At 32.4% G+C, this 16,365-nt stretch overlaps 4 protein-coding genes across 4 annotated transcripts; 2 read left to right on the top strand and 2 right to left on the bottom strand.

Moving 5' to 3' along the window:
* Window positions 1-2,755: 2,755 nt before the first annotated feature.
* Window positions 2,756-3,433, top strand: HELRODRAFT_182435 (hypothetical protein; the record flags this gene model as incomplete). Its single annotated transcript, XM_009032697.1, has 2 exons — window positions 2,756-3,166; window positions 3,341-3,433. 2 exons carry the CDS (start codon window positions 2,756-2,758, stop codon window positions 3,431-3,433), a joined length of 504 nt encoding a protein of 167 aa, XP_009030945.1.
* Window positions 3,434-3,637: 204 nt separating this feature from the next.
* HELRODRAFT_182434 (hypothetical protein) lies at window positions 3,638-4,968 on the top strand (the record flags this gene model as incomplete). The annotated part of the gene is made up of 3 exons (XM_009032696.1): window positions 3,638-3,869; window positions 4,269-4,472; window positions 4,826-4,968. 3 exons carry the CDS (start codon window positions 3,638-3,640, stop codon window positions 4,966-4,968), a joined length of 579 nt encoding a protein of 192 aa, XP_009030944.1.
* A 1,966-nt stretch (window positions 4,969-6,934) lies between these two features.
* Window positions 6,935-8,926, bottom strand: HELRODRAFT_182433 (hypothetical protein; the record flags this gene model as incomplete). The annotated part of the gene is made up of 5 exons (XM_009032695.1): window positions 6,935-7,107; window positions 7,467-7,580; window positions 8,036-8,218; window positions 8,405-8,552; window positions 8,795-8,926. The coding sequence occupies 5 exons, from the start codon at window positions 8,924-8,926 to the stop codon at window positions 6,935-6,937; spliced, it is 750 nt and encodes a 249-aa protein (XP_009030943.1).
* Window positions 8,927-11,155: 2,229 nt separating this feature from the next.
* Window positions 11,156-15,402, bottom strand: HELRODRAFT_182432 (hypothetical protein; the record flags this gene model as incomplete). Its single annotated transcript, XM_009032694.1, has 7 exons — window positions 11,156-11,243; window positions 12,201-12,274; window positions 12,707-12,851; window positions 13,561-13,753; window positions 13,956-14,132; window positions 14,912-15,148; window positions 15,324-15,402. The coding sequence occupies 7 exons, from the start codon at window positions 15,400-15,402 to the stop codon at window positions 11,156-11,158; spliced, it is 993 nt and encodes a 330-aa protein (XP_009030942.1).
* Between the last annotated feature and the right edge of the window lie 963 nt (window positions 15,403-16,365).

Below are 16,365 nucleotides of genomic sequence, written 5' to 3'. Positions count from 1 at the left end.
CATTCAATCAATAAAAATCTCACTAAAACTAGGAACCAACGCGTACCTGTTATATGTATGTTGTGAAAACAAAAAAAAACACAAAACAAAAAACACACCACCAAGTAGAGTAAAAGAATAGAAGTCCCTAACCTACCTATGTAACTAAATTACCTTATGCCCTAGCTTACCTATATAATAAATTAATTTTTAACTCACCTACCTATGCTTCATTAACTTAACTTAAAACTCATGAAGAAAGAGAAAAAAGAGTAAAACAGAACATTAAATACTACCACACAAACAAACATGATGTATGTATGTATGTATGAGCAACCGCTAAAGAACCCACCTAAAATATAAAAAATCACAACATACAAACACACAAACCACAGACATGCAAACTCTATATAACTCTATATAATAAAATAAATAAAAATAAAAAATTTAAAAAAATAAAATAAATGAGATCAGACAGACTGCTTCAAGCGAGGCAGAATGCCTGATCTGATTTTCATGTTGTTTCAGCTCCTCTATTTATACTCGTTCCAACCATACATTTTCATCATTTCAATTATTCACACCAGTAAAAAACTTATTTAATGTATGTAGTACACTATTATACAGCCTTAACAACAATGCTAATGCTAACCGTACTAAATTGACGTCAACGAACAAACGCCTTCGAAACTTTCTAGTTGGCTGGATGAATCTGCTATATTGCTTTTTATATAAACATATAATATCTGGAAGAATTCAAAATAGTTTGAGACCACACCTTGCTTAACATCCGATTCCAAGCCGAGCCAAGCCAAGCCGAGCCAAGCCAAGCCGAGCCAATATGCGTAGATTTATTAGCGCTTTTATATTAAAATTTTGGTCGCTTTATATACGAATATCCCCAATATCGATATCAAAGAAATAACGCGAGCGAGTTTAGAAATATTTTATACAAAATTTAATTAAAATAGAACATATTCACAAGTTTTATTTGCCAAGTAATTCCATCCAATCATCCTATTTTTAAAATTTTCTTTGATGTTTCTTAACCAGTCAGGTCACAATCATCATCATCGATATCGCGATGAAATCAAACAAAAACGTTTTTTTAAATTGTTGATCAAAGTAACTAGTACATAGTAAAAAGTTTAAATTTTTCTGAGAGAACTCAAAATAATTTGAGACTACACTATAACACAATTGTACAATTTGAATGTGTAAATATAACATTATAAATGTTAAATAACTACATATATCAATCTATCTATTGCTTTATTCAGTTTTGCCTGTGTATGTTATTTGGTCAACTTTATTTGATAGGAATTGAATATAAACTTTATACCGGCTAATTCACTAACAGGCAGTTAAATAACTACTGTTAGCATGACGTCATTTGCCCATCCTATTTTATAAGTTTTATTTGATATTTTTAATTAGTCAGTCACAATCATCATCGTCGATATCGCAATGAAATCAAATTGAGAATTTTAAAATTTTTGAAAAAAGTTTCTTTATTTATTTTATGATACTACTTTGTTCAATAAGATACTGTTTGATACTGTACTATCAATTAACCGGTCAATCAACCGCTGAATCAATTAATCAACCGCTGAATCAAATCAACTGACCAAACAATCAACCAATCATTTAACTAACCAATCAATCAACTAATTAACAAATAAACCTGGAATTATTTAATTTAAAATTATTTTTTTAATTTTAATGAAAATATTGCAATTTCGTAATTAAGCTAACCTATGGCTTTGTTAAGCGGTAAGTTAGCCATTGTGTTTTTTAAACAAAGAGCAATATTTTCATTTAAATTGACAAAAATTTCCAATAATTTCCAATAATTACATTATTCAATTTAATAACAATGTTTTAAACATATTGAGTCAAACCCATGCAATTTCGTTAAGTAAGCCCACTATGGCTTCAGTAAGCCACTCTGTTTTCTAAACAAAAAGCTTTACTAAAATTGACAACGATAATTTTAAATAATATAATTCGATTTATATATATACACAGATACACATTCGCACACACACACATACATACTTACGTACAGACAGAAAATTTTTTGCCAGGATTTATTTTAAAAACGTTGATAACGCGCTGCGAACTTGAATGACAATCGAACCAAACAAAAACATTTTTTTTACTGCGGTTTCATAAATATGGCTAAAAATTCAATAAAACTTGATAATAATAATAAATAATAATAATAATAATATGATCATGACGATTGTGGTAGTGATGACTAAAAATATGTTGGTTTTGGTTAGTAAACACAGATTCTAGCTGGGTCAACAACAGGCTACGGAGTTCGTTTTGAGGAATCTAAAAATATGATAATTGCGTGTAGCGTGTTGGGAAGTAATAAAGGCAGGATAAACAAAAAAACATGAATGGAAAAATTAGCATGAATACAGTGGAAGAACTCTTTCCGGATCGATTCTTTCTCATCATTATTCGGATCATTTCCTGTTCTGTCATTAGCATAACGATAATCGGGCATTCATGGCAGACAATGAGACAATGAGAAATAAATGCGTTCGATACACACACGCACACACTTTTTGCAACACACATACACACACTATTGCAACATACACACATTCACACACACATTCACACACACATGCAACACATACACACACAACAACACACAAATTCATTCACTACAATATAATTTCAACAATTCAGTTACTGAGTTTTTATATATTGTTAGTTTCAGCTTAAACGTTTACAACAAAAACAGTACAGTTAAAAAAATATGAGTTTGTTGAAGCTAACCATTGTTTTTTTTGGCCAATATTTTGTTTTGGAGTTGATCGCTGATCTCCCATCATCGTCACCTCCCATTGAGCAACTTTTAAACTTTTCGAACGTCACTGCTTGTTACCAGAAGCTGCGAATTGATGCTGACGATGCTTGCTCTATTGAAAGTACCACGGAAAAAATAAATCTGAAAGATGTCATCCAGTTTGATGATTTGATTCTACATGGTCAAGTTGAAGATAGCATGACAACTCAACTGATCACTTGCACATATTTCTGTCGCTACAGGCAAGCTGATCAGCCGATCTGCCTAGGATTTAATTTGAGATTCCATTCAGGGACATGCGAGTTTTTTCGCTACAGACCGATTTACTATACTAAACAGTCGGATTGTGGATATTATGCAGTATGATTTTTTGCAACTCATTGAAACAATTATTTTTTTTTACCTGTAAAAATTCTTGCTGTTTAGAATATCAGTGATTTTTTTTATAAATTAATCAAACTATTTATTTCATTACAAAATATTTTGATGCCGTTATTGAACAAATAGCTAATTTTTATCAATTGGTTTCCACAGCTGAAACCTGTCAGCTCAGCTGGTCTGGTGCTCGTTCCAAAGTACCCACACCAGCACTTGTTCATTAGGCCGAGTGTGTATAACAACGAATAATAAGTTTCATCTTTTTGTTTTTCAGAATAACCGCATGACAAATTTTTATCTCAATGTATCGTTTTAATTAGGACCAGTTGAGAATTAATTTCATCATTATCGTATTTAAGCTTCAAAATAAAAATTCCTCATTTAAAAATTATTTGAAGTTGTTAATGATAAATTGGTGAAACTAATTCAGACTTCATAGCGCCAACAAGTAAGATGTTCCTGGTTCAACTGAAAGTCAACCCAGCATCCAAGTCCTTCAATAAAAATTGGTCTCAATTTAAAATCGGTTTTTCTGAACCGGATTCGTCGGCCTCACCAAATACCGCTGGTAGCGAATGTTGTTGTGGAAAGTCGTGGAACGCATTTTGGATAGGCAATGAATTGTTGTTTAAGCTGACGAATAGTTACAAGTGCGGTCTTCACGTGTTTCTTAATGTAAGCCAGGGTGAGTTTCTTGGCTGTTTATAGATGTTAATTGTTTTGGAGTCTGTATTATAATCTGTCAATAAATTTAAAATTTCGCGTTTTTCAATGAATTTGTACTTGCCCGAAATGACGAATCGACACAACAAACTGACAATGCTGCTTCAGTGCTGCTCCAAAATTTATAATTAAAAATGTAATTAAGTTCCTTTTATCCATTTATATATAACTTCATATTATTGGCCGGTGCGGTGGAGTAACGGTTAAGGTGCTTGGCAGAGCTGATGCTTTGGCTGGATCCAATTCCGTTTGAAAAAGATCTCACGTGCCACCTGTATTTACTCACACTGTGTTTTTGTTCTTGTTACCTTTAAAAAGCAATACAGTAAGTTGGAAAAAAATTAATTAATTATTACCGCAGAAATCCCAGAGCTCCAATATTCTTATTACGATCAATTCATTGTCGGTTCAGAAGCAGCAAAATACAGAATGGAGGCAATCAACTTCGCGAGAGGTAATTGTAGCACTTCGAAGGGCCTGATGAGAGTTGGCATGTCCTTCTCCACTTTCGATCAGGATAACGACCCGGATGGCTGGGTCAACTGTGCTGCCCGTTACGAAGCAGGTTAATGTGATTATATGGCCACGTAGTTTGTGAGTATGATTGATGTAATAACTGCAATGTAATTGATGTAATGGGTGTTTTGATGTAATCGATATGTGGAAACCACAACGACGAATACTATAAATTGTCATTAATACCTTTGCATTGGAATGGAGACGAAACTTTTTAAGAACGTCTGCAAAAATTTAAAATCTGATTTCAATTCAAAATCATTACATAATTTCAAACTCTGATTTCAATTCAAAATCATTACATAATTACAGTCTAATCGTTTGTGCATATTTTAAACGTTTCCATGACCCAAAACTCTCTTGATTCCTGAATATATATTTTTAAAATACAACTCGCCAAAGGTTGGTGGTACGCGGCATATCTATCATGGTTTGGAAATTGTGGTTTCACCAATTTCAACACCTTCTCTCCACACTTTCTGAGTTTGTACGGTAGTGAAACTAACCGGTTGTTTGCCAGTCAAATGTGGTTGGAGTGCATTTAATCTGTGGTAAAAATATAAATGAACGGATGGATGGATGACAGAATGGATAAATGGAAAAAATGAATGAATGGATATACAAACTGATGGAATGAATGGAGTGAATTTATAAAAGAATAGAGAAGTACATAAAAAGTTAATGGGCGATCGAATGAATGGATGAATGAACGAATGAACGAACGAATGAATGAATGGATGAATAGATGGATGGAGGGATGAATGGATGGATGGATGGATGGATGGATGGATGGATGGATGGACGAATGAATGGATGGATGGATGGAGGAATGAATGGATGAATGGATGGATAGATGGATGGATAGATGGATAGGTGGATGGATGGATAAACTAACTAATAAATGACAAAATACTGCTTACCTTAAAAATAATGTAATATCATTATTGAATTTGATTTGAATTGATTTGATAAATGGCACACAAAACTTCTTCACTAGACTATCTACTCTACTCTGTAAACCGCACATTAATATTATTACGATATTATTTGTTATTTAGTTAGCTCGAATGAAATCACAATTTTCAGACCTAGTTGTCTACGTGATGTTGCTTTTTCCATGATAAGTGATGATAGGTAGAATAAACATTGACAACAGAATAAAATTGTATTAGGATATTTTTTGATTCCAGCCCAAGTGGTGGCCCGCTTTCTCCAAAATTGATACGCACTTGATGGGATTTAATTCATTGAATGTATTGTTTGTTTGTGTACGTGCGTGTTCGTGTGCGTGTACGCGCGAGTGCGTGTGCGTGGCGAACTTATCTCCAAATGGTGTATTCAATATTATCTTAATGTACATCTACATCTCAAAATTGATCACCGGAGAAAGGAGGGGCAGTTATATTAAATGATATCATAGTTTTAATACTTTGTCTGTTTTCTGTCTAAAACTTTAAAAATAACTTTTATTTTGAGTGTTTAAATTGTTAGAAAGTGGAATTTTAATATATTCTTGATAATAATATTGAATTAAGAAACAACTGAAAATTCTTACGACATGCCATCAAAAATTATACTCCAATAAACTGTTAAATGGCCAGCATTGAGTCATGGCCATCAAAAAAAGCCAGATTCTCTATGTTACATTCAATTTCCTAGCCAGTTGCAAACAGCGCTGGAAAATAAATTCAACGATATAAACATGTTATAAATATTATACTGATACTACTTTTGCAGATATAATTTTTTTTGTTTTACTGTAATGGAGAGAGTAGAGGGTAGAAAAATCTAGGGATATATTGATTCTGGAGTGTATTGATACCCTTTAATAAAGCAACTACTGTCAATTGGAATAAACTTGCCATACTCCGATTACCTTTTTACGTTTTGTCCGAGTCGCTGCTCGCATCCTTCTTACTTCGCCGGCAGCACGACAACTTTAGTCGCAGATCCGAAATTATCCTAAAAATTAAGAGCGAAATTTTTCTGGCTTATTTCTCATTATTTAATCAGTTTGACACCTGAGGCCGGTTAAATCGCTACAACATCGGGACCAGATTCCTCAACCATTACACCCCTTCGAGTTCGGATGTTTTTTTTTTCAAATTTCAAAAATTAAACTTAAATCAAACATTGTCGAGTTTTTAAATGGAAAAATTGTTACATTTAAAATCTCATAAAAATGTCAAATTGTTATTATTATTTTTAAAGATTAAAGGCCAATCTCCCTCGCGCATGTTTTGATTTATAAAATAAATTGTTTAGATATTCATTTGATAATGTTGATGTGCACAGTAGAGAAACATGAGAAAGCTTGTTAGGAGAATCATAAAAAAGTAAACCATACATTATTAACATGTTCGTTAACTATTAAACTAATTATACAAACAAAGTTAAAATATCAAACTTGACAAACTATCGCTAAATTTTGATCATCTTCCGTTAGTGATCAGTCGTTACGAAGAAAAACTAGATAGCTTAAACTGAAAGAACGCCATTGTGATTAATTCCTCAGTTTTGCAGATCAACTTCACACAGCATGCAGAGAGTATAGAAACAGTGTTCGTCATCCAAGCCAGTGTACACCGTTAGGAACATCTGCACGCAACAATCCTTACCATTGTCCGGAGTACCTGGCTCACCCTTGTGCCACGCCTTTGTCGCTTGCATGGGGTGGTAGACTCCTATTTATGTAGAAATGTATTCAGTAAATGTATTGCGCGACGAGTTGGTTTAAACGAAATCCCGGGCTATCACACGGTAATGGAGGATTTAAACGTGATTTAGGAAAAATTAATGGAAAAGTTGAGAAATAAACAATGTAGGTTTAAAGAAATTTTAACCGATCTTTATAAAAATTCAAAGAGGTGGTAGTAAAAGGGGATAAATTGACAGAAAAAAGAGTATTTCTTTTTTTCGTAGCGAACGTGGCAACATGACTGAAAATTAGGCATTCACCATAGAACCTTCACAAATAACCACCTATTAAACCTTCACAACTCTATTAACAATCCTAAACATATCATATCTGAAACTGACTAACCAGGGTAGGGAGACCAATAAAAGGGAGTTCTGGTTCCATTGAAGTAGGTTCTATACCCACCAATGAAAAAGGTGAAAGAATTTGGAAAATATATCCCCGGACAAAGTTTGCCAGCTAAAATAATAGTAGTTTTAGTAGTTTTTAATAGTAGTTTTTAATAGTAGTTTTTAATAGTAATGATAAAAGATTGAAATAATTCAGATATTCAATTTCTGTTGCATCAACAAAAACTAGAAAAGATATTTATATACGCCCACAAGCATGCAGACAGAGTCGCATCTTTACAAAAACACATATCAGTAAACCTGAACAAACATATGTGTGAAATTTTTATACAATTATTCTCATTACGGTTAATAGTTCCCCTTGTATTTATAAAATATCTATAACACAATTACCGTGAATAAAAGCCTCACAGACAAGTCAATGATCTACGAAGTTACGAAGAATCCAGTCACAAAAGGAGCAAAAACATTTGCCATATAACTATAACATCATTCAACCAATCGTTTACGCCACACATATTTCAGATAGAAATTTATAGACACAAATATTAAAACAAAAGCAACCTGGAGTTGTGTGGTTGACATAATTAAAGGCAATGTTGTATTCGACATCATCCTCAAAGATGGCGGGGTGTGACGACGAGATAGCGTTACAGGAGGTTCTGCCATCCTGCCAGGTTTTCCTCTTAAACTGCATTTTGTAGCACTTGTGGTACTCTATCACGTAATCAAAATTTGCCGGGCACTCTGCGTTGGTATATTTCAATTCTCATCTTGCTTGAAATAACGTTTAAGTGTAATTAATTTTGCTTCAAACATCAGTCAATCAATCAAATGCATTTACATAGCGTGTATTTTTACAATTCAAACTGGTTAAGTAATAATAATTAAATTATAAACTGGTTAAGTAATAATAATTAAATTATAAACAACCGTGAATAACATAACTCCTGCAATCAGCTGCAGTCATTGAACCAACGGCCGTAACTTGGTAGGTTAGGTTTGATTTCTGGAGGCATGTGCAGGATCTGCTGGACTGCATGTAACTCACTCCTCGTAATTCACCATCAGTTATCGCTACCTTTATTTACATGGAAAAAAGTTTTTTCATAAAGAAAAATAATTTTAATAAATATTAGTGGATATTCTATTTTTTGCTTAAATTTATTGTAAAAAAAAGCATTTCTTCATTCTCTAGATAATGGTACGTGTTCTATTTTTTGGTAAAAAAAACATTTTCAACTGACGTTGAAATTGTGTATGTGATCACAAATGATTTAACTTTATAATCTAGTATTTTAATTAATCATAACCAGAACTAACTACCAAGCATTTAACAAGGCATCCAGTCAAACTCTCCACTGGAATACTCAACGGAATGGACACTCCCCTGTTGAGGCAGACGAACGTTTTTTCATGCTTTGCCACCAAATAACTGTACGCTCTAGTAAACATTTTAAACCTGGCGCTTGGCCCTTGCACGCTCAAATAAACATCAAAAAATGAAAAAAATAAATTAATTATTATCAATTTTTTATTCAAATTATTGCTAAATAACATCGCAGGAGTATTTTTAATTAATTTTAAAATAAATTCAAACAAAAAATAAATCTCAAAATGCAACTCAAGGAATGCCAGTGAAGGAATAATTTCACGTGCGAGTTAGATAGATTATAATATATTTAAAAAACAGAAGTAACTTCTCTACCTGTTAATCCTGCCACATGTGCTATTGTGAAAATTTTTTGTAAAACACAATTAACACCACGGTTACCGTCTTAAACGATAGACAGACGTGATGAATGGGGAAAATATATTTTTTAAATGTTATGTTCTGCTATGTTAAAATTTCATTGCGAAAGAAAATGCTCCAAGACCACGAACAATTCTACCGTAATGATGTGCAAGAGGCAAACAAATAGAATTCTTGTTTGAATACACCGCGAACAATAAATAAAATTCGCAAATAGTTTTTTTTATGTTTTTTCATTTTTAAAATGTTTAAATGGCTGTGAGACAAAACGTTAGAGAAATGTTTTCATTTGCGTTTGTTTATCCACTTTACCTTCACTCATTCGTTTATCCACTTTATGTTCACTCATTCGTTTATCTACTTTAAGTTCATTCAGTTCTCAAAAATTCACACGTTCGTTTTTGGTTTGATCCTTGATTAAATATAATTACTTCATGTAATCCAGATGATCTCAAATTACGCGATATAATACTACATTTCAATTTAGACATATCTGTACGGAATAGCTAACTTATTTAAAATTTACTTTAATTAATCACTTCAATTACTTTAAAAATTTAATCTTTGAAGAATTAAATTTGAAAATATTTTGCCCGCCAGCCTCATAATTTTTCTGTCTTATTATAAATAGCGAAGCCAACAATTTTTATTCGTTACCGACCAACCTTCATTATCTACTGAATAAAATAATACAATAAACAATGTTTTACACACAAAGTTGTATAACATAAACATGCACATATTGATTGATACACACAACTTTAAGGGGATTGATTGATGGTAGAAAGTCAATTGTTAACATCTGTTTATGCCAGATTTTGTTTAAATAAGTGTTGACTCATTATGAAGAGCTTACGATAGTTTTTAAGTTCACACGTTCAGGTTTTTAAACGACCATTCCTGATTAACTTTTGTAACAGTGCGGCCGCAAATATGTTAAGTTTTCTAAATATAAACTGAAGAGTAATTATACTTAATTTGTTCATAATACTAAGTATACCATGAAAGATTTAATTTATCTAAATTGAATTTAAACAATTCCAAACTAAAACTGCCTTGTATTGATCATTTCTATTACTACATAATTCTCAATCATCATGGATTCGATAGAGATTTGAATCTTCCAAAGAAGTCTGTGATACTCATTGGGATCTTTTACAAAAAGTGTTCAATCTTATAGTTCAAATTATTTTAGTTAAAAAATATTAATTCTCTTTAAGAAAAGATAATAATTTATTTGAACAACCCCTACAGACTCATTTGTCTATGGCCAAGGAACTCCAGAAAATCCAAAGGCTTGGGTAACTGGTTACAAGACTAATGATTCAAGGGCAGAATTTATTTCATGGATAAAAAGGTTTTTTAAAATGAAGATACCTGTACAGTGCATCTGCCAACAACATCTCCTCCGTTCACTATTGTATTAGATGAACGCTACATGGAAACACTTGGAAAAAGCCTTTCGTTGTTCTAGTTGTTAAACCCCTTTTCAGGAAATATCCACACTACTATCAGTTAATAGTATTCACGGACAAATCTGGACTTTAATTCAAGAAAACTGTACAAGAATACACACACCTTCACCAGTTTTTTGTCACTGGTGGGTGGTTAGTACAAGAAATTAACTTATTTTTCATAGTCTCCTGAAAGCATCGTCCCAAGAATGATTGACTAGAAAAAGTAGAAAACAAATCTGTCTCTCTCTCTCTCTCTACATTTTCTTGAAGAGAACTGCTGCTTTGAAAATTTTTTCAGGCAACTTATCGCTGCATAAATTTCATTTTTATTATCAAACACCAACAGAACTAACGTAGTGGAGTATTTCGATTCAGTTGTGGTTAGATGAGAATAAATAAATTTTATTTTCAACTCAAAAGTTTAGCACTTAAGATCTAACGGTGCGGTCAATCTCAATGGCGGATCGAGGAGGGTTAGAGGGGGCAGTGCGAAGGCCGTGCGGCGTTATAATATTTCACGGTTGACCACTTGCACGTTTCCTTCACTATCATTAGAGAATATCTTTTAAATAATATTTTAAATAAATTTTTTAGTGAATTTATTAAATATAAAAAAAATTGACATTTTTCAAAACTTTACGTGCAAATTATTGACGATTAAGAACTATTTTTAACTTGTTGCTAATAAATAATAATATCACCGCGTAGGCCATCGACATTCTGATCGTGTGCTTATTTTGATTGGTTTTTACACGTTGCGAAATGTTTAACTAAGTAAACAAAAAAGCGTTGAATGTAGAGAACCGCCGCGAAATATAAAAATATCTACAAATTGAAAAAGAGAAACATACAAAGAAAAAATACTGGCGTAATCGAGATGAAGGTCGTTAAGTGAAGCTCAATGTTTATGGGAGTTTTCATACCAAAAATGGAATCAAATTTTTATGCCACAGTCATTGTGTAAGTAAAAGCTGTAGTGTGCATAAAATATTTGAAGCAAGGCGAGACCCTCTAGCAGCGAGGCCGTGGGTGGTCGCCCACTTCGCCCACGCCTTGCGCCGCCACTGTGTCTTGATCCGGCACTCATGTCAAATGAATTTTTTTAAATGATATTCCGATTTTAAAACGGTTTCATGAATTTTTGTTAACACTTCTGTGAGAATGATAGGTTGGATTTAAAGTTTTTAAAATAATGATAACACGGTTAAATTTGGTGTTAGTGCAACGTCCCATTGAACAAAATAATAATACGAATAATTAATTTTTAAAAATTGAGGAGTATATCAATTGCGATTGACACAATAATCGACTGAGATGAAATTTTAACATATGGCAAATTAGGAATATCTGTTTGTTTTATGCTAAATTTTGCATATATAATAGTTGATTCACGCATATTTAGGTTGTTCACTGGATATTTTTAAACTTAAAAATATTTTTTTTCATTGCCAGCGTTAGGACTTGAAACATCATCCGAAATGAATTTTAGTTATTACGTGTTGGCAATTGTAACACTAACGGCGATTCAGTGCTTTGCAAGTAAGTTTTCTTTTTCAAAATACTTTTTTTTGGTATTTTCAATAGTAGGAAGTTCTTTGTTAACAAATTTTAAAAATTTGAATTAAAGTTTTACTATTTAAATTAAAAGTTCAGTGCCCCCGATATTTTCAAATTTTATTCCGACGCAGCAGACATGGCTTCGATAAACATTTAAATATTGCTCTGAAGCATGAAAATCAGGTTTTTTCAATCGATAAATTTCCCTGAAAAAGTCTTACTTTCATTTCAAATTATCTATCAATACATGCATTAAAAAGTTAACAACACATTCGTCTTATCAAAACATACACGTTAAATTTGACTATATCCTCCAGACGATGTGTGTCTACAATCAAGAGAGGCCTGGAGCTTTATAGTCGGTGTTAAAACGAGTGATGTGATAGGAGAATATATCTTATGGGTACGAGTTTGTCAAAATTGATATTAACTATTTCTTCAGTGTCATCGTTTGACGTCATTGAAAACCTTTGAACTGACAAACTCATGGATTTTATAAATTTTTACTTTTAAAATTCTAGCACGGAATATTTCAACATGACGGACGTCCTTATGGTTTGGAGATTTTTGGTTTAGAGCATCCCAGCCACAGATGTCCCCTAGATTCAAGAACCTTAAAAATTAAAGGGAGAACTTATAAAGTTTGCCCTTTATAAAGTTAATCAGCTGATCCAACAACAGACAACGATCACGAATTCTAAATTAATGAACACTGTTTATCATTGAAATAATTTTTTGAACAAAAATTGTTTGTCATTACGACAGGTGAAGGAAGGAAGTTTTGTGAAAAACTAAAAACTTAAAAAGTAAATTGAGATGTAATGGCGCAAATTTTTATGTTTATGATAAAAATGATAGACTCTATATCTAGAATCATGTAATATTTAAACTTTGTCGGTCGAATAGAAAATTAATTTACTGGAAAATGGAATGTAGACTTGGTTGGTTGTGCCGATAATGTTGTAGTACCCCTAACAGAAGAAAGGGTTATTCATGCAGTGGCGGACACAAAGAGAGGGTGTTAGCTATCGGATTTTTAGTCACAGCAGAGATTGCATGTTCCCAAAACCATGCTCAGTTTGCACATGTTCCAGAAATAGACATTGCATCTATTTTTTCATAGCTTATCTTAATTAACTCTGTAACAACAAACCAACAAACACAAAGCAAGTTCTTATATTGGGCAAAACAAAACTAAGTATATTAAGAGTAAGTCTTACTCTTAATACAAATTACAAAAAGTCTGAAAATTTTTCAAATCACAACGAATTATCTTAACTAAAAAACACCATCAGAACACACACAGCGGACAGCTACGATACCTGCGACCGTCGCAGTTTATATCATTCCACTTATAATCCTCGTAGCCCCAGATGTGTACGCAATCCTCTCCAGCCAGTCTGTTTGGTTCATTCCGCCTCCAGTTCTTGAAGGAAAATTTACTATTTTCTGCCGCCCACACGAATCCATTCCCTCTGTACCGACCGGATGTCCAGAAGTCTTTTTGGCACGCGCCTGTTTTTGAAAAAATTTAGGGAAGGTTTTACTTTTTTATGAATTGTTTGAATTATTATTTCTAAATAGTTCTTCGTTTTTGGTGACCTTTTTTAAAAAGTTTATTACAAAAGTTGAAATGCTACGCAACAGATAAATATTAAAATATTTTCTCATTAGTAAACTTTTGAAAAAAAAGTTATCAAAAATTTCAACCACGGACTTGTATCGGGCTTGTGGCTATTGAAGTAGGCCTTGATACAATTTTGATCCTGTTGGGATCTTATGCTGACAAGTTTTCCATTGGGAGCAATCCTGGAACAGAGCTTCTCGGCTTCAAACCAGGACGTCTTGCGATTTATGACATGAAAATGCTTTCTATTACATAAGTGATTCGGTTCTGCGTTGGAAAAAATGATGAAATGTTATGAATTTATTATAAGGTTTATGATTGTTTGTGCCTACAGATATTTTAGATGTTATAACAGTCTATCATAGATGGATCTAGCTTGAAGTTAAATTATTATATTCAGTTTCTGAATGTCAAAATATTTTTTTTCTACTTAAAATTTTAAGTGATCAAGTAATGCTATGATGTAATATTTTTCGGTGTGAGACAAATTATCAGTTAACACGCTATGAATATAGAAATTTAACTACTTTTGGTTATGTCTGAGAGTTGTTCTGAATTAAAAATTGAGGTTGATTGAATATTTGAAGCAATGTCGTTAACAACAAAGACATAAAAAATTACTCAAATATTTAGTAGTCAGCAGTCTAGTTGTTGCTGGTTTTTTTGTTGTCCTTGATGTAGTAGTAGTGGTAGTTGTGGTCACCGTCGTCGTAGTAGTAGTAGCGGTGGTAGTAGTAGTAACAGCTGTTGCTGATGTAGTATCAGTTGTACTTGAAGTTGTGGCTGTAGTGGTCGCTGGTGTTGATGGAAATGTATCAGTTGCATCGGTTGTTAAAATGGATGTGGTAGTAGTTTCTGGAGCTGAAGATGGTATCCAAATTGGGTGCTCTTACAAATTTACGGGTTATAAGAACATTAGAAATTGACAATTTAAAACGAAAAAGGACGATAGCCTAATAATAAGTATAAAATAGTATGTAAGTGGCTTTGTGATTGTCAGAGTTGCTTAATAAAGAACAATAACATCGCGTAACAGTAAAACCTACCATTTGTATGGTCTTGAAGTTCAGCAGTTCTTAGCTTCTGGCCGTTGTAAAGGATCGGCTCAAATTCCAAGTACTGCCTTGCGACGATGTATCTCGATAGTTTATATTTATTCCTGTAGATGCTGGGACCTGGAAAATTTGGATCAAACATGAGAATAGGAACCGTTCTCATTTTGCAATTGTTTGACTCGTGACTCGCCCACTCAGCCCTCACATAAATTTTTACCTTCCACCATCCTTCGCCAACAAATAAGTTACAATCGTGATTTCATCGTATTGAAGCCAGCACAATGTACTTTTATTAAATAATAATGAACAGACATGGTTTTATTATTTTACAAATTATTTAACAATAATTTTATTTATAAAACTTAAGTTATTTCTTGGTCGCAGAACCAAGTCTAGGACAAACCTGCGATGAAACCAAGAGCCAGAGACGTAAAATAGACAAGGAGCAACAACTTGCATGCATCTGCAGACAACATCTTCATCGTGCTAGTTGGAAATTTTTTTAGTCAAATGAATTTAAAATAACTTCAAACGAACGAACACAACTAATTTATCAACATATATTTTCATTAATTAATTTTAATTCTTTATTTTTTGACGTCTTACAAAAAATGTAATACCCTAAGAAGCACACTAATACGCATATTAAACATGATTAATAAATTTAATATACTAGTATATATTCAAGAATTGAATTGGAAGTAGAATGAATTGACAATTTTAAATGAAAAAGGACGATAACTTAATAATAAGTCAGCTAATATCAGAGAAAACGTTAGTTAATTATTTTTAATGATTTAATTTAAATCGTTAAATTAGAATATGGTGGCCGATAATTTATTTGTAAGCCATTATTAGCTAAGTAGTCATTCATTTTTAAATGCGTGAAAACTTTAATGAAATATGTTTATTTTAAATATAAAAATGCGGCTGTGAAGTAAGCGAACGGAACCGAGAATAGCGCGAAAGTTAGTAATTTAAAAGTGAGTATTGTATATACAACCGAGTAATACAACCGAGTATTGTATATGTATATATATGTATATGTGCTCACAACCGCTAAAATCTAAATTGTAGTTTGTCTTGTTAACCGGAGTAGTTGAGACGAACAGAAAATAAATTGTAATAATTAAACTTCTTGAACTTTTGATTTTCTTAATATAGCTTCTATCTGATATGTTGAAATAATGTTTAATTATAAAATAAAATGATATATCTACATATATAAAATTTGAGTTTGCGTAATAAACACTCACCGCAATTAATGAATATGCATCATAAATATATTTGTGCCTAGTTTAAAAGTATTTGTTGTGCATTTAAATTAATTTTGTTCTGACTTATACTGACACCAGATATATAGCAGGGTCTCTAGTAAGTTGTTTATGTTATTCGTAATGTTGTCCATTTAAATTCATTTTGTTGTGATTTTAAAGTTTAGGAAA

Source organism: Helobdella robusta (assembly GCF_000326865.2).
Source record: "Helobdella robusta unplaced genomic scaffold HELROscaffold_86, whole genome shotgun sequence".
Taxonomy (NCBI): domain Eukaryota; kingdom Metazoa; phylum Annelida; class Clitellata; order Rhynchobdellida; family Glossiphoniidae; genus Helobdella; species Helobdella robusta.
Note: the sequence above shows the minus strand (reverse complement) of the source record. Positions and strands in the feature narration are given on the sequence as shown.